The sequence below is a fragment of the Nuphar pumila genome, chromosome 3 (assembly GCF_984573655.1).
Source record: "Nuphar pumila chromosome 3, dmNupPumi1.hap1.1, whole genome shotgun sequence".
NCBI lineage: Eukaryota > Viridiplantae > Streptophyta > Magnoliopsida > Nymphaeales > Nymphaeaceae > Nuphar > Nuphar pumila.
In genome coordinates, this window is record NC_143251.1 from 131,016,630 (window position 1) to 131,036,546 (window position 19,917).

General features: G+C 34.5%; 1 protein-coding gene across 3 annotated transcripts in view; it reads right to left on the reverse strand.

Annotated features, from left to right (window-relative positions):
- Window positions 1–19,917, reverse strand: part of APC6 (anaphase promoting complex 6) — a 54,225-nt gene that overhangs the window by 5,391 nt on the left and 28,917 nt on the right. For all 3 annotated transcript variants that reach the window (XR_016430919.1, XM_090000089.1, XM_090000090.1), the window contains exons 11-12: window positions 13,727–13,796; window positions 1,855–1,937 (exon numbers count right to left, since the gene is read on the reverse strand). Coding sequence is in view for 2 of the 3 variants with exons in the window: in XM_090000089.1 (XP_089856215.1) it covers window positions 1,855–1,937; window positions 13,727–13,796 (153 nt within the window). In the remaining variant the exon portion in view is untranslated. The remainder of the gene's footprint in view (window positions 1–1,854; window positions 1,938–13,726; window positions 13,797–19,917) is intronic.

A 19,917-nucleotide genomic window follows, 5' to 3' on the forward strand; every position in this document is an offset into this window, starting at 1 on the left:
CACTTGGACTCGGGCTTGGGATGGAGAGCTTTCCCCATATTCCAAGTTTGAGTCTCTATGTGGGTGCTCCTTCTACAAGGGAAAGCATGATGGCTCTTCTTGGAGGTTGAGGGGAGTACACAGCAGTTTTATGTCGCCGGGACAGCGACCGTAGGTTAAGACCAGCACAACCTGATCTCCGATTCCAAAGATGGTCCCCCCCCCCCCCGCTCCCCACCTTGGATATATATATATATTGGACACATGCATGCATATGGTGTATGATCCACAACATGCCCTCTCCCCCACCCCCCAACACCACCTTTATTAAAAAGGAAAACTGAATATCGGAAATATACATATACATATATATGTCAAGACTAAGGTTGGTAGTTGTTGGGTACTTTTGGATGACAAAATATGTATTGCACATGTACTTTCGTAATATTACAAGGATATTTTTAAAACATGAAGTATTTATTAATCTAAATGTCATTAGGGTGACACCTCACATTAAGGACTGACCCATATTCTTTCAATTCTCATCTTCTTTCTCTACTACACGCAGGCTGCAGCATATCAAATACTATGCAAATCTGATATGGTACAGAGTGGGGCAAGAGTAAGATCCTCATCAAGCCACACTAGCTGCACTACCGATAAGTACCTTCTTCTTCTTCATCCCTTCTTCCTCTAATCTTTGTTTCTTTTCTTCTATTGAATCTATTTTCCAATACTCTCTTTCTTCTCCTGCTTTTTTGTTAATTCTTCTTTCTTCTTCTCCTATTAAATCTTTGTTTCTTTTCGTTAAACCTGTTTTCTCCATTCTGTTCTTTCACTACTTTCCGTTTGTGTTCGTGATTGTCACGTGATCTGTTGCCTTTGTTTTTATTTAGTCTCCTTGTTTACGTTCTTGTCAAAAAAATAAAGGAAATATCTTGTTCTTTAGTTTTGCTGTATTAAACCTTTATCTCATCTCCCTTTTGGTTCAACAGAACTATTCTTTTACGATGATCCACAACACATCCCCCGCTCCCCAACCATTTATATATAAAAAAAAACTGAAGATGGGCCATATATATATATATATGGTGGTTCACACTCTTGTTTGCATGGATCTAACCTCCAAATGACCATATAGATGTGTTTAACATAATTTATGTACTAGGTTATGACTTATGAGGTTTTATCATTACAACACCAGATTGATTTCTGAGATGATGAAAAAGTGACACTTAACAATTTATGAAGAAAAGGGTGGTTTAAAAATAGCATAAAACCTCACATTCGAATCAATTTTAACATATGAAAATAGTAAATTGAACATGGTAAACATGATCCAAAGGTTGGTTTTTGCTTTTGAAGATTAGATATTTGTAAATCAAGTGTGTACCACCATAAGTTATGGTGCTTCGATACCACAATAGATGCACACCATGCATACATACATACAAACATACATGCATACACACTATACCCATAATTTTGAAATTTACCATGCCATGCACTCTGTACCTGTACCTGTACCTGTACCTGCACCCATACCTATGTGACAGATGGAAACAAACTATCATTTATTCCCAACCCGATATTTATTGTCATACACATCATTATAAACTACCAAATGTGATGCAATATTGAGAAGGACAAGGAAACCAAGCAAAGATTTAGCCCTTTAATGCTTTCAAATTGCAGCAAAAAGAATTGATCATCTAAAACCCAGTACAGTGCAAAGGAAAACCATAAACAAATGAATTTTCATTAGGAATATGAAGCTAGAAAGCAAAATATGTAGTGCACGATAAAATTTTGAACATTTAGTAACAGATTATGCAAAAAACATGGAAATTTTTTAGGATGCGAGAAGTGTCATACTCTTTCATGTGATAAGCAACTACCCCAAGCTCATTATATACAAGTGGATCTGAAGGGCATATTGTCTTTGCCTGCATTAAAAACTTAACCAGGAAAAGAAATGTCACCTAGTTGTACCAGACAACAAACACACAGCTACAACAAGCCAGAGGACCTAACTTTCTTAAAATTTTGAGAATTAACAGAAAAGATGCAAACAATATAAACAACAGGCTTGTGTTTGAATGACTAACACATGCTAAGATATTAAAAGAGAATTGAACACCAGAGCAATCTTTCCATAGTTGCAGGAAGTTCAAAGCATGACCAAAGAAACAACTCTAAGCAACATTGCCATGCTACATTGCTAATATGAGAAATTAGCCACAAAGTAAATAATAATTAATCAGAATATAGTTTAAACATGGAAAAACATTTGTTTGTATGATTTTGCAAGTGATTGCACAACCTAGAGCAAATATTTGGAGTGACGTTCATACAGATTACTGCCGGAACAAAATAAACACACCAACACAAAAGACATAGTAGCTTTAAGTGTGCCAAAACAGGAACAGGAAAAAAAATTGTCAATATTAGTTTGAATCGAAAGAACAGTCAATGTATATCTGTGTTACATAGATACCCCTCAAGGTCCAGCATGACGGTGGTCAGCCAATGCCCAACAACAACACTTCTTGACACAACTTGGCATAGCTATTTTCAAACTACGAAGTGTCTAAGACTGTTGGACATATTGGAGATGGTGTGTGTGTCGAGTGTTAGACACTCGATGTGCAGTGTAAAGATGCTTCAAAAATAAAGAAATGTCTGATATTTTATGAAGTACTGTTTTTTTCTCAAGCATTGAACATATGTTGAACAAGGATGACCGCCACTACCAAGTAGCTTTTTTAGTGTCATTTTCTAAAAGTGTTTAGGAATTTTTCATCTAAATTTCAAGGATTTTACTAATCATATAATTTTTATTTTCGTGTGATGCAGTATTTTTTTCATTTTCTAGGGTTTCAATATAGTTTCTTCATCTTCTTTTTCATCTTTTTCTGCCCCTCTTCACTCCCACAAGTCACTCCATGTCATGACAAGGTGTTTGCCCAATCCTCTAGTTGAGAATTGGCAACCTTCTCTCTCTTGCCACACCCTTTTTTCTACTTTTGATCATAAATTGAGGGTCTGTAATATTTTTTCTTACATTATATACAGAAATACATATATAAATATATATAGTTATGTCGGTAAAAGTATCTTCAACAAGATACTATAATCTAAGACCAAATATTCTTGATGAAAGATAAGTGCATACATGCACGATAAGAACACCAAGAACACTTGTGCACAAAAGCACAAATCAACCAATCTCACAAATGCACACTAACAAATGAATATAGCCTTTATTGAACACTTGGCTTTGACCCAAAGCCCATACAAATTACAAGGGGAGAACCCCTATTTATATACACCATAGAGAGCCTTGGAGGGGCTCCACTTATAGACGTTGGAGCCCCTCTAACGGTCACAATTGTGACCGTTGGAAGGGCCCAACGTCTATAAGAGTGGGCCCTCCAAGGTAGTTGACTTGGTCAAAAAGAAAAGAAATAAAAGAAAATAGAAGAAAAACAAAATTACAAGCATATTCGTAAGGTGAATATGCGCAAGAAAGGTGAAACGACTAAACTACCCCTACAACTAACATTAAAGAAATATATATATATATAGAGAGGGAGAGAGGGCCCTCCAAGGTAGTTGACTTGGTCAAAAAGAAAAGAAATAAAAGAAAAAAGAAGAAAAACAAAATTACAAGCATATTCGTAAGGTGAATATGCGCAAGAAAGGTGAAACGACTAAACTATCCCTACAGCTAACATTAAAGAAATATTATATATATATATATAATATATGTATATATATCACCTTATATATATAAAATATATATGAGATTACAAGATTTGATACATAATTTAATAATGTCTACATATCCAATTTTTAAAGTTTGACATGTTTAAAACTGTATTGTTTTTTTTAGCATCAGTATGTACACAAAAGGTATATGGCTGATTGTTAAAATGTATCATTCAACCTTTGTAATATTATATATATTTTATATATATAAAGGATAATACATATTCATATATTGTATATATGCATATGTATTATCCTAAATATATATATAAAATATATATTTTTCTATTTATAGGCATAGGGGTATTTTAGACATTTCCAGTTTTACGCATATTCCATTCGGAATATGCTTGTAATTTAATTTTATTTTTTCTTTTTATTTTTCTATTTTTTTGGGTTTGCGCCACCTAGGGAGGCTCCCCAAAGAGTCGTTGGGGGCTCCCAACGACTCCTTTGAAATGAAATGGGGATCTTCGAAACACGAGCTTTGATTAACAAGAGCAAGTGTCAAGAATGACACTAAAGCATAACCCTTAAAAAGGGTATAACTGGAAACAAAATAAAAATAAAAATGTATTCTTTATTGATATGAAAAACCAATTGCTTAAGAAGCATTGGAGTGAAATACAAGAGGGGCTGCACCCCTTTATATACACAGCTGAAAGAGGACTCAATAGAGCTGTTGGGCACAGTCCAACAGCTCTATTTAGAGCTGTTGGAATGTGTCAGTCCAACAGCTCTATTAAGAGCTGTTAGACTGTGTCAGTCCAACAGCTCTATTGCTAGTCAAGTCTGGACAGGACTTGACTAGCAACAGTCATTCTAGTTCAAACTGAACTAGATGACATAAAGACAAAAAATAAAAATAAAGGAAAAAAAATACAGAAAAGAAAGAAATTAAAAATGTATTTATATATATAATAATATAATATTATTATATATACATATATGTACAGTTTTACATTTTAACACTCCCCCTCAAACTTACGGTACAATGAGCGAAAGTTTGTCTAAGAGAAAGTGAAATCGGGGAGCAGCGAGAGGCTTTGTAAAGAGGTCTGCTAACTGATATTCTGAAGTGACATATGGCAGATCAATTATCCCGTGTAGATATTCCTCTCTGACGTAGTGACAATCCATTTCGATGTGTTTGGTGCGTTCGTGGAATGTTCTGTTACTGGCAATGTAGATCGCACTTTTGTTGTCACAACACATTTGTGAAGCCTTTGTTGCTTCAACTCCCATGTCAGCAAGCAGTCGTCGGAGCCAAACTACTTCCATGGTCGTGGTTGCCATGGCTCTGTATTCAGCTTCGGTGGATGAGAGAGATACCTTCTGCTGCTTTTTACACCTCCACGAGATTAATGATTCCCCTAAAAAGACACAAAAGCCAGTGGTTGAGTGTCTGTTATTGGGATCACCTCCCCAATCAGCATCAGTATATGCAATTAAATCAAGAGAAGAGGAGGAAGATAAGAAAAGTCCTCGTGAAAGAGAGGACTTGATGTATCTGATAATACGCATGACTGCTCCCATATGAACAGAAGTAGGAGCATGTTGAAATTGACTTGCTGTATGAACAGCATGTGCTATATCTGATCTGGTAATGGATAGATAGGAAAGTGCCCCGACAAGCTGTCTGTAAGGAGTAGGGTCTGCAAGAAGTTCTCCATCATCAATCTTCATTTTAACATTAACAACTTATGGAGTGTCAACTTTCTTATCATCAGTAATACCAGACCTGAAAACAATATCAAAAGCAAATTTAGTCTGAGATAATAAATATCCTCTAGGAGAATAAGCAACTTCAATGCCTAAAAAATATCTCAACAAGCCCAAATCAATCATTTCAAAATGAGATTTAAGAAGTGTTTTGATTGTTTCAACTTCCTGTTTATCGCTTCCGGTGATGATCATATCATCCACATAGAGAAAAAGCACAATGATCCCTGCATCAGAATTCTTAATAAACAAAGCAGTGTCAGTTAAACAGAATTGAAAACCAATATCAATCATAACACGACTAAACCTATCATACCAAGCTTTTGGTGCTTGTTTAAGTCCATAAAGAGCTTTTTCTAAGCGAAGGACTTTACCCTTAGGAATACTTAGACCAGGAGGGGGTTCCATATATACTTCTTCAACTAGCTTTCCATTTAAAAAAACATTTTTGACATCCATTTGAAAAATAGACCATTTTTTGATAGAAGCTAAGGCAATTAAGGTTCGGACAGTAGTCATACGAGCCACCAGAGCAAAGGTTTCTTCATAATCAATCCCGTATTCTTGGGCATAACCTTTGGCTACTAAACGGGCTTTATATCTTTCAAGAGTACCATCACTCTTGGTTTTAATTTTATAAACCCATCGGCATCCTATAGTTTTCTTCCCTGGAGGAAGATCTTGAATATTCCATGTAGAAGCCTTTTCAAGTGCATCTAATTCAGCTTTCATGGCTTCTATCCATTTGATATCATTTTTTTCTTGAAAATATGTGGATGGTTCTTCATATGAGTGAATTAATGCAATAACTGCCCTATATATGGGTGAGAAAGACTCGTATGATACAAACTTTCCTGGAGGCCTCGAGATTCGGGATGATTGTCTAGCTGGAATGTTAGAATATTTCTCAAGTGCACATGGAGGATTAGACTCTTGTCGCCTGGAATATTGAATACTAGTATCTCTATTAACTTCTTCATTTTCAACATTAAGATCAATAATTCTTTGATCATCATCAAAGTTACAGTCAAGGTCATATTCATCAGATGTTGATGTTAGATCTAGCAAAAAGGAGTACTCAGTGACGTCTTTTAATTTTCTAAAATCAAAGAAGCTCTCTTTTTCAAGAAAGGAAACATTTCTAGACACATATAGTTTATTATTTTTGAAGTCAAAACATCTATAACCTTTCTGGTTTTCAGCATATCCTAAAAAGGCACAGGGAATCGCACGAGGGGAAAGTTTATCATTTTTGTCAGTAAATATGAAACATTTGCACCCAAATATTCTTAGTCTAGAGTAGTCTGGAGAAATATTCATAAGTTTTTCAATGGGAGTGATATTTTGTAACGAAGAAGATGGCATCCTATTAATGAGATAGGTGGCAGTTAAGGCAGCTTCTGCCCAAAAGTCTTTCGGGACTTGATTTGCTATTAATAAAGTCCTAGTGGTTTCTATAATATGACGATGTTTTCGTTCTGCCAGTTCATTTTGTTGAGGTGTATAAGGACAAGATCTTTGATGTGTGATGCCATGCAATTTAAGATAATTTTGAAAATCTGTGGATAAAAACTCTCCCCCTGAATCTGTGCGAAAAATAGTAATATCATTTTGAAACTTGTTTTTAACCATATTATGAAAAGTTTGAAAGTATGAAAATACTTCAGACTTATGTTTGAGAAAGTACATCCACGTATGTCGAGAGAAATCATCGACAAAAATTACATAGTAAACAAATCCTCCTTTAGAAATTACTGGTGCAGGACCCCAAACATCCGAGTGTATTAATTCAAGTGGTCTTGAAGAGAAAAAGGTTCTATTCTGAAATGGTAATCTTTTCATTTTGCCGAGAATACAATCTTTACAATCAAATGATTCAGAGTTACAAAATTTCCCTAGATTTGGAAAATGTTGGATTTTGGCTATATGTGGGTGACCAAGTCTCTTATGCCACAGTTCCAACTCTATTTTTTGAATATTATAACAAAAAGCTTTCTTCGGCAATTGCAGCTCTTTTTTATCTCAGCTCCTTAAGTTTGGGACATTGTGGCCTGTAGTGTCCCGGTTCATGACAGTGATGACAAATAACTTTCTTCTTATCATAGTCACCATTTTGTCGGTTAAAGTGAGGAGGCCTATATGATCGAACATGATTCCCTGGTCTAGACACGGCTAAAACGGAATCATCTTCAATTTTTAAAGAACCTTTCCGGAGACGATTTTCTTCCATTGTTAACTCTTCAATAGTTTCCACAATAGAAGGAATTTTTCCCCGGTGAAGTAGGGCCGATTTAGTGGTTTCAAATTCCGGCCTTAATCCAGTGATAAATTGGTAAAAATGTTCAACATCGAGTTGTTTCTGACGAAGCTCGATGTCTTCGGCACAATGCCACTTTGGTTCTAAAAGGGAAAGTTCTTCCCAAAGTTCGGACAACCCATTGTAATATTCACGAATAGTTTTGTCTCCTTGTGTCATCATTCGAACTTTTTCTTGGAGGTTGCACACGTGTGCAATATCTTTAAGGGAATACATATTCTTAAGGTATTCCCATGCCTTATCGGCATGATCAAATTTGGCAAGACTTGAACATTTTTTAATGTCAACGCTATTGATAAGCCATGACATTATCTTCGCATGAGATATTCTCCATTCTTTCCATTTCTTCTCGTATGAGGCAATAGCCTTGATTTTCTTTTCTTCCGATAGAGGGACCTCTTTATCTCCCTCCTTTTTAGTAAGAGATAGCTTAGGTTCTGAATCGGAACCATCCACAATCCCCCATAAGCCTTTTCCCCATATATGGTGCTTCATGATTGAAGCCCATGTTACATAGTTCGTATCGCTTAGTTTAATAGGCATGATGGTGACTTTATCATTGTCATCCATCGATTACAAGGAGAGAAAGAATAGGGATAGAAGAGAAACAAGAAGGAAAATGAAAAAGAAAGAAAAAAAAACAATACAACAAGATGTGAAATCTTCTCCAATGAAGTGATAAAACACTTCTCTTCAAGTGGCGAACACTTTTGCAAACGGGCACGGAAACCGAGGCAGCTTTTCCTCAAGATTTAGTACTTTCGCGGCTCTGATACCATGAAATGAAATGGGGATCTTCGAAACACGAGCTTAGATTAACAAGGGCAAGTGTCAAGAATGACACTAAAGCATAACCCTTAAAAAGGGTATAACTGGAAACAAAATAAAAATAAAAATGTATTCTTTATTGATATGAAAAACCAATTGCTTAAGAATGATTGGAATAAAATACAAGAGGGGCTGCACCCCTTTATATACACAGCTGAAAGAGGACCCAATAGAGTTGTTGGGCACAGTCCAACAGCTCTATTTAGAGCTGTTGGAATGTGTCAGTCCAACAGCTCTATTGCTAGTCAAGTCTGGACAGGACTTGACTAGCAACAGTCATTCTAGTTCAAACTAAACTAGATGACATAAAGACAAAAAATAAAAATAAAGGAAAAAAAATACAGAAAAGAAAGAAATTAAAAATGTATTTATATATATAATAATATAATATTATTATATATACATATATGTACAGTTTTACATTTTAACATCCTTTGGGAGCCCCCTTTGTGGCTCCTCTCTTGTGTTATAAATAGGGGTCTCCCCCTTGTATTTCTTAGAGATTTAGAGGAGCTCTTGCTCCATTGTAAGGGGTTTTTCCCCTCTTCTCCCTTTCTTTCAATAATATTCAACTTATGACTTTAAGTCATATTTTTGCCCCTTGTGTGGGTTTATGTGTTAGCACATTATGTGCTTATGTTGTTCCCTTTAATGGGTTTATTCGCACTTCATGTGCATGTATGGGTTCATTATTTGAACCTAATGTATTCAAAGTCACTTTCTAACATGGTATCAAAGCCCGGTTACGATGGGATTGTCTCTTGGCGCAACGGAAAGCATGGTGCTCAAGAAATGGTGAAGTATTTATTGTTCTTTTTTTATTAGAAGTTTTTCGGTATGTATCTCTTTTCTTAACATATTATGCATTATGAAACTATCTTTCTTGCACATTTAGTGTTTTTAGTTGAATCATTTCCTTTCACTTTTTCGCGTGTTCGTATATCTACTTTTAAATTTGGTAAACTTGTTTATTGTTCAAAAATATAATTCTTGGTTATATAGTTATCGATTTCTCATCACATATAATAGTAATTTATGTTTTGCAAAATTATTTTTCAATTATGTGAGATTTATGATTTTTCATAAGAATTTCGCGATTAACCTATAAGTTAACTTTTTAAATACGATTTCTTGCTAAATTAATGATCTTTGCTTAAAAACTCTTGTGTTTGGTTTTTTTGGTAAATCTTTTTGTAACTTATATAATTCTTGTATAAATTAGTGTTCTTTGCTATATTCTTTGATTTTCTTATCTAAATCTTTGTAGCTTACCTCTTTATGAATCCTAAGTAGTTCTTGTTAATGATAAGAACTCCTAAAGATGTTTCAATGATTTTGGTTTATTTAAAGGATTTTTTGTGATAAATAGGTTGTTCGAACCATTGTAAAAGATTTTTTAAAAGAATTTCTCACACTATATAGAATGCATAGTGTGTCTACTACATCTTTTTGGTATAAAAGATTTCGTTAATTTTATTGATACAACTTTACAAACTTGTTGGTTTGTATTTTTCACATAAGATTTCAAAACCTCTTGTTTATATCTCTAAAGATGTCTATGTTGACCATCATATGGTCCTCTTTGTCCTAAATTACATTTATCAAGCATATAATTGCATAATTAAAAGTTTGAAAAATCTCAAGGATTGCTCTTTTTATAAAGTGCATACTTGCTCCCTTTTGTGTGTTTTTGTATTTTATATACATTTGTTTCTCAAATAGTTGCGCTTGTATGCATTTCCTCTTTTCTATGAAATGCATGCCTTAGTGCATGTTTGTTTACACCTTGGTGTGTATTTGTTCAAATATTGTATGAGTGCCCTCGTGCACATCTTTTTGTGCTTGCATATGTATTGTCTCTTTGTAGACATTTCTTACATTATGAAGCTTTTATGCACATTTCTTTTTGTGAAAAATATAATGAATTTAGATATTGACCCTTTTTTTTAAATCATTATAAAACATGATAAGTACTTATAGCACTTTGTACGTTTCCGCATATCTCATCACAATCAAAGGATATTTAAAACTTGTTGTATGGGATTTTTATCCCAAATCTATAAATTTTCAAGTACTATTGAATATTCTTTTTTTGAGTTTTGAGTTAAAACTCTCTTTGTGAACCATTACGATTCTTGTGATTCCTTTGATTAAAAAGCTTGATTGTCTTGATTATCCCAAGATGTATTCTTCATGTCATTATGTTTGTTGCCAAGGTATTCTTTTGATTTTTAATGGCACTTATTTTATCCATCACATGTTGTCATATGATGCATCAATTCTTTTATGGCCATATTGTTATATTAGAGATTTTTGAGGTGAGTTATGGGCACCTCGTGTTATATCATTCTAGATTGTTCACTTGTCATATTATAGATGGTGATTGAGGTGAGTTATGGGCACCTTAGGACTCTAGAATGATTTGGTATATGATCTCTAATTATGAGTGTGGCACTCATTGTTATGTCATTTTAGTTTGTCCACTTACCATATTATAGATGGTGGTTGAGATGAGTTATGGGCACCTTGGGACTCTAGAATGATTTGGTATATGAGTGTGTCACTAGTTTAATGTTGGCCATTGATCTTATGGATGCTCTTATTTATATATAAATGTGATGGATATATAATGTTTAAAACCTTAAATGTTTTAAGGTATATTAAAATCAAGGTTTTGGGGGTTTTTTGCCCAACCTTTTATTGTTTATGAATCATATGAGTGCATTTGCACATTTATGTTTTGTGCTCTTATGCACAAGTATTCTTGGTGTGTGTATATTCACACATTTTATTTCAAAATGATATTGTTATGAGTATTCTTTTTTTGAAGAATATTGTTTCAAGGTTTTATTTATATGTTTGTCATTACAAGTTTTATTGCCTCAAAAGTCTTCTCCTTTTATGCCCCTTATCTAAGTGTCATCATATGTAGACAAGAATTTTATTACACCTTCGTGTGTTGGTAGCCCTTTGTTGGCTTTTGCTCTCTTGGTCTAGTAGTTGAACACACTTGTCTTGAGTGTTATTTTATGTAGACAAGGCACGTTGATTCACACCATGGTGTGTGATTTTAGTCCATGTTGGCGTTTGTGTCCTTGTTCTAGTCGCTGAGATGTAGGCCCATGGTTGACTTATTTCACTCATTTCAAGTGTCATCTTATGTAGACAAGAGATGTATTGTGTTTTAGCCCATGGTTGGCTTGTTACTCTTGTTCTAGTAGTTGAACATACTTGTTTTGAGTGTATTTTTACGTTGACAAGAGATGCTTTTGGTCCATGTTGGCGTGTATTCTCTTGTTCTTGTCGTAGATGCACTCATTTCAAGTATTATTATATGTAGACAAGAGGTTCTTTTGCACACCTTTGTGTGTGTCTTTGGTCTTTAATGACATTATATTTATATTCTTGATCTAGTAGCTAATACACTTGATTTATGGGTTTTGGAGGACTAATGAGGTAGTGATTTGTAATGGATGAACTATTGTTGAAATTTGCAAAATTTCATTCATGACTTATGTTTTAAGATATTCAAGTGAATCATATTTTTGATATGCATATTTTAAAAATCAAGTTGATTTTTGGGCATATATTAAGTGCTTATGGTTCTTTGGCCACTTTTGTATGCAAAATGTGTTTTTGTCAATTGAGTGAGATTTTCCTAAATGGGTAAGATTCTCTACTCAAATAACACTCTTCGTGTTGCCTCGTAAATGGATTTAAAACCTTGTGAACTCTTGTGTTTATTTTGTCTAAAGTATGCTTGGAGACGTCGTTTCTTTTGTTTAGCACTTCATTACATGTTTAAAGCATGATTCATTAATGATTCCTTTAAGTATTAATTCATTTCATGATAATATATGCATAGGCTCTTTATGGCTTTTTAGGATCTCATTCAATAAAGCATATGTAACTTATGCCTCTTCGTAGGCTTACTATGGTGTCCCTTAGGGGACCATTGTGTTATTCCCCATTATGGGGTTATGTTTGTCCAATGTTGGACCTTATGAATAAATTATGCATTCTTGCAATTCATTTCCGCATAATTTGCTTCCGCTTACCATTTAACATGATATATGATTTTGAAATCTTGTTTTTTCTAAATTTTCCTCATGCTAAAGTAATTATTTTATCATGTGATCTTGCATAAATATAATTTTGCACCTTGTTAGGAAAGTTCCATTTGAGTAAAGTGCAAAGACATTTTTTACTTGTTCTTTGTTGTTGTTCCACAGGATCTTGAATATAAGTGGAAAAGGAAGTACCTTTGATAGATCATGGAAGGTGCTCATCGTTAAAGACATTCGAGGAAGACATTTACATTTTCAATGGCATTCAGACTAAAGGCTCTTGAAGCCTTGAGATTCTTCCTCTTGCTTTCTTCAATCTTTTCGTTCCCCCACGCAAAGTTTGAGGGGGGGTGTTAAAATGTATCATTCAACCTTTGTAATATTATATATATTTTATATATATAAAGGATAATACATATTCATATATTGTATATATGCATATATATTATCCTAATTATATATATAAAATATATATTTTTCTATTTATAGGCATAGGGGTAGTTTAGACATTTCCAGTTTTACGCATATTCCATTCGGAATATGCTTGTAATTTAATTTTATTTTTTCTTTTTATTTTTCTATTTTTTTGGGTTTGCGCCACCTAGGGAGGCTCCCCAAAGAGTCGTTGGGGAGCCCCCAACGGTCACAAATGTGACCGTTGGGGAGCCCCCAACGACTCCTTTGGGAGCCCCCTTTGTGGCTCCTCTCTTGTGTTATAAATAGGGGTCTCCTCCTTGTATTTCTTAGAGATTTGGAGGAGCTCTTGCTCCATTGTAAGGGGTTTTTCCCCTCTTCTCCCTTTCTTTCAATAATATTCAACTTATGACTTTAAGTCATATTTTTGCCCCTTGTGTGGGTTTATGTGTTAGCACATTATGTGCTTATGTTGTTCCCTTTAATGGGTTTATTCGCACTTCATGTGCATGTATGGGTTCATTATTGAACCTAATGTATTCAAAGTCACTTTCTAACACTGATGTCATTCATATAAAAGTACAAAAGCACCTTAAAAACCATAAAAAGGATTAAATAGAATCAATACCTGTTCAGCAAGTTTAAAGCAATGGGTCCGCATGTATTCCATCCCCAAGTATAAAATGGGCAAATGACACCTGTAATAGGAGTCCAGATCAGCAAAGTCATATTTACTTTTGATTCAGATGAATGCTTTCAAACACAAGTATCACAACAAAACAGCCAATACTGAAGCAAAACTGATGAATCCTCATTAATTTCAAACAGATTGCGATAGACATTGTCAAACAATGGAACATAGTACCATCAAAGGCAACAGTTGTACAGTATTGCATGAAAGAAGGAGCCATATCACATAAATCAGATTCACTTCACGAATATTGGCAACAGTATGCAATAAGAAACAAAATTAGCAGACATGAATAATTACGGCAGATTATGTGAAACCAGAAGAGTGCCACTGGGATATCAACAGTCATGACCAGCTAAACTATGTAACACTAACAAAAGAAATTGCAAACACACTAACCATCATAGGTAGTTTAGGCTAAAATTAACCCAAGTAGCTACTACAAATAGTAAATATATCTTAGTCCAGTTTTGACTATTTGACTGCTCACAATTAATTGTCTTATTAATGTAGGCATTGTGTCACCCATTTTAAGTTGTTTAGCTATTGATTCTACCATAAAAGATGTTAGTTCCTTACCAAGTCTTTCCTGCATGACAATTCACATCCACCTTTATGGGAAAGCTCGAAAGGTAAAAAAAAAAGGATCGATGTCGCACAAGACTTCTACACCTCATCATGAGATTTTAATGATCTTCACGAAGTACTTACCATTTCGCAAGTCACAACCATGGGTCATTAGAAGATCTCCAACATCCTGTATAACATATTAGTCTACACTATACAAGGGCATTTTCATAATTTTTCACTATGAAACACCTTGGCAATTGCACCAGCTGTGTTAAACACTTAAACTTACATTATTTGTTTAGTTTCTTGTTTGTATCATGCTTCCTTTGGTTTTATTTGATTTATGGCCATATCCTGTATTACACCACTAAGAGTGGCATTGTTATAATATTGGCAATTACATTGGCTATTCTCAACCAACCCTACAAGGACTTCTCATAATAATAAAGAAGAGGCTATGCAGCCCAAACACCTGTTAAGATATTGTATCTATCAAATATGTATATTTATATATATAGTTTTACATATATGTGAATATATATATTTTTTATTTCGTATATATATAGTTTTACATACAAGGAATGTTTGTAGAGCAGGTAGTTAAGGAAGCTGATTGGTGTGTCGAGAAGGATTCAGAATCAATGTGGAATAAGATAGCGGGTGGCATAAGAAAAGTGGCTAAAGAGGTATTGGGTGAGTCTAAAGGTGGTGCACCAATAGGTAAGGATACATCATGGTGGAACGAGGATGTCAAATTAGCTATTAAGGTTAAAAGAGAGTGTTATAGAAATCTAAGAGTCGTGATAATGAGAATTTGGAGAAGTATATGATAGCAAAGAAGGAAGCTAAAAAAGTAGTTCGAAACGCGAGGGCTAAGGTATATAAGGAGGTTTATGACAAGTTGGATACCAAAGAAGGCGAGAAGGATATTTATAGGCTTGCAAAGATGAGAGATAGGAAATCGAGGGATTTGGGTATGGTTAGATGTATCAAAGATGAAACGCAAAGGGTTTTAATCAAAGATGAGGAGATTAAGGAGAGATGGAAAGATTATTTTGATAAGCTATTTAATGATAGTCATGCTCAAGATCTTGGAGACTTCTCCATTCCTTTTCATGAGATAAATCGTGACTTCATGCGCAAGATTCAAAAGAAAGAAATTGTAGTGGCATTGAAGAAAATGAAATCAAGAAGGGCAGTTGGCCCAGATGGTATACCTATCGAGGCTTGGAAATGCTTGGGAGATAAAGGTTTAGAATGGTTGACAAATCTTTTTAACTTGATTTGGCGAACTAATAAGATGCCTAATGAGTGGAGGAAGAGTACTTTGGTGCCTTTATATAAGAATAAGGGTGATATACAAGATTGCACAAACTATCGTGGTATAAAACTCATGAGTCATACTATGAAACTTTGGGAGAGGGTGATTGAGTCTAGGTTGAGGAAGGTTGTCATGATATCGGATAATCAATTTGGTTTTATGCCTGGAAGATCAACTATGGAAGCTATACATCTTCTTAGACAACTTATTGAAAGATATAGAGAGAGGAACAAAGATTTGCATATGGTTTTTATTGATTTAGAGAAGGCATACGATAGATTACCTAGGGACGTTCTCTGGTGGACAATGATGAAGAAAGGTGTTTCTCTCAAGTACATTAGTATAATTAAAGATATGTATGAAGGAGTAGTAACCAATGTCCGCACTTGTGGAGGGGTGACAACCAATTTTCCGATAACGGTTGGGTTACATCAAGGATCTGCTTTAAGTCCTTTCCTATTTGCGATAGTGATGGATGAGCTTACGATATCAATTCAAGAAAATGTACTGTGGTGTATGTTGTTTGCTGATGATATTGTTTTGATTGATGAGTCTAGAGCTGGGGTTAATGCTAAGTTAGAATTATGGAGACAGACATTGGAAGCTAGAGGTTTTAAGTTGAGTAAGAGTAAGACTGAATATATGGAATGTCGGTTTAGTAAGCAACGAAGTAGTGATGGGAGTGTAGTGAAGCTTGGTGAGCAAGAAATACCGGTGAATGATTATTTCAAATATTTGGGATCCATCATTCAAAAGTATGGAGAAATTGATGGAGATGTAAATCATAGGATAAAGGTTGGGTGGATGAAATGGAAAAGTGCAACTGGAGTGTTGTGCGATCGTAGAATGCCATTGCGGTTGAAGGAAAAGTTTTATAGGACGACTATTAGACCCGCTTTACTATATGGTACGGAATGTTGGGCTGCCAAGAGACATCATATTCAAAAAATGAGTGTAGCTGAGATGCGGATGCTTAGATGGATGTGTGGAAATACAATAAAAGATAAGATCCGGAAGGAGGAGATACGTAAGAAGGTAGGTGTTGCACCCATTGAAAATAAGATGCGAGAGAATCGTTTATGGTGGTTTGGACATATTCGGCGAAGGCCTAATGATGCTCCAGTTAGAAGGTTGGAGAAATGGAAAAATATATTAGTTAAAAGAGGTCGGGGTAGGCCTAGGAAGACTTGGATGGAGATGATAGGAAAGGATATGAATGCTTTGAACCTCACCGAGAACATGGCATTGGATAGAAATGATTGGAGGAAAAGGATTCATGTGGAAGACCCAAAATGAATTTCTTTTTTGGTTCATATCGCTGACCCCAATTGTTTTGGGATGAAGGCGTAGTTGTTGTTGTTGTTGTTGTTGTTGTTATTTTGTATATAATATATATAATATTTTTGCTGAGTATGTACAGTTGTAAACTGAAATACCCATCAGGGGTATTTCAATCATTGCACAGTCCTTTTACTCTTTTTTGCTGATTTTCTGCTTTTTTTTAGGTTTTTAAATGGTTGTTGTGACAGTCCAACTAGTCATTGGAGGCAATCCAACAACTAGCTGAACAACCTACCATCTCTCATTCTTGGCTCTATAAATACAGCCCTCTACTTTTTATGTAATGCTTTTTTAAGCATATTTGTGATTAATTCAAAATTATATTTTTATTTCTTCTCTCTTATGAGTTGTTAGTGGGTATCATCTTTGTGAGATTGTATTTGATCCATAAGGGGCCTCTTTGTATTTGTGTTCTCTTGAAGCCCTTAGCGGCATTCTCTTGTATTTCTTTTGCTTATTTACATGGTATCAAAGCCATCGGTATTGAGATCCGAGTGAAGCTTGTTCGTGTGGATGCGAGATCATCAGCTTGTGGTGTCTAAAAGAACCTTGCTTCTATCCTATCTTGCTCTCTCCCTATCTCATGCTTTTTCTCTCATTCCTTCTCTTGTATTCATGGAAGATGAATGATAAATTATCGTTTTCATTCCCGTGAGGCTCAATGACACTAACTATGTGGTGTGGCATCCATTGTAAAGTATAAAATTGTGCCACTAACGATTCATGTCATTTTTTTAATGAATTGTGCCACATGTAACCTTTTTGCCCAAAAAAGGAAAAAGGAAGATAGAAGAGAAGAAAAGAGAGTGGCCTCTATGGGGCCATCATTCAAGAAAAATGGTATAAATGAAGGCTCCAAAAGTGTTGAAAACATGTCACTTGATTAACTTATGGAAGCTCTACAACCACTATTCAAAGGACAAACTTCTTCTTTATATGGCATGGTCGTCTCTACACGCATGGTCTCTAGTAGGACTTCTTGGATTCTTGATTTCGATGCCTCCTTTCATATAACTCCTAATGAGTCCATAATATCTGAATGTCACATTAACCCCCAAAGAGTTATGTTTCAACCAGAGTTGTCAGTCAAGAAAGCGAAAGCGGGAAGGGTGGGATGACTTAGAAGCAAACCAGGAATCGTCTCAGAATCGGCCTAGGAAGAAGGGGGAAGCGAAAAAAGAAAAATAAATACAAAAATAATTAAAAAAAAGAGGGAAAGCAAGGGGGAAGCGAGCTTCCCCACTTTATGTGACGCTTTTGGTAACTTTGGTTTCAACCGCATATGGAACATCTTTAAAAATTCAAAGTTTATGTACTATAAAAATTTCTTCGAAAAATAGCGAAAGTTTTGATGTTTCAAACATTATAATAGTACCTAAACTAAATCTAAAACTCTTGTTTGTTTCTCAAATTATCAACCATGGAGGTATGCTCACTTTCTCATCTAGTGGTTGCTTGGTGCAAAATATCTAGTCTGAGAAGCCGATTGGGCGAGGCTATAAAAGAAGGGACATCTACGTCATGTATAACTTAGAACCTTCCAATCAAGTTTTTTGTAATTTTGTTGAATAGGACATTCAAAATTGGCATAAGAGATTAGGACATCCAAAAATATCAAAATTGTATGTATTTTCTTTTCATGAAAATTGTAATAAAAAAAGAATTAGTTTGTGAAGATTGTATTCTCAGAAAAATGAAATCTTTACCTTTTGGACCTAGTCATTTTGTTTCTAAAGAACCATTTGAGTTAATACATTTGGATGTACGGGGATCGTATCGATTATGCCTAAAGGAGAAGTATCTTATTATGTTATATTTGTGGATGACTATAGTAGGCACACATGGATTTATTTTCTTAGACTCAAATCTGAAGTATTTGATTGTTTTCAAAAAAATTATAGATATGTCAAAAATCAATTTTAAGTCTATTAAAATCTTTAGAACTGATTCGGAAGGAGATTTTTTATCAAATGATTTTAAAAAATACCTTAATCAATAAAGAATTCTTCATCAAAGATCTTCTCCATATACACCATAACAAAATAGGTTGGTCGAAAGAAAACATCAACACATTATTGAAACCACTAGAAGTCTAGAACTCTTCTCATATCCAAAAATGTTCCAAAAAATTTTGGGTTGAAGTCGCCCTTATGGTGATCTATTTAATTAATAGAATGCCTTCAAATATTCTTGAAAATATTTTTCCTATCGAAAATTTGTTTAAAGTGCCTCCTGACTATAAATGAAAAGATTTTTTTGTTGTAAATGTTTGATTTTTCTAACAAATGACAATCTTTCCGCAAAAGTCATCCCTTGTGTTTTCTTGGATTATGCCAAAAACCAAAAAGGATATAGGTGTGTTATGATATTGAAAATGACAAACTTTATGTTTCAAAAAATGTGACTTTTCTTGAAAAAAAATGGTTTTGGAAAAAATGAGTCTAAGAAACCGCATGAGTACTCATTTTTGTTTGATTTAATATAAATGCATGATGGTAATATTGTTGAGCATGATAATGATATTGATGATGTGAATGATAGTAATGTGATTCAAGATGTGCATGAGAGTAACAATGATGACACTCATAATGCACATGAAAACGATACTTCTATTGACATAGTTGAACCTCACAATGAAATACATGTTTATTCTTGTCAAACTCAAGAACATCCTCCATGTGCATTAGAGAGGTATTATCAAGGTCAAGACATAGATCAACCTAGTGTTAGGAGATCCATGAGAATGTCTAAAGCACCTAGTAAATTTATATCCTATGAATCATTTGAACTCAATTATAGAGTGTGTCTAATGGTCATTCACTCCTATGTAGAACCCTCTTCATATAATAAGGCTAAAAAACATCAAGAATGAATTAGTGTCATGAATAATGAATTA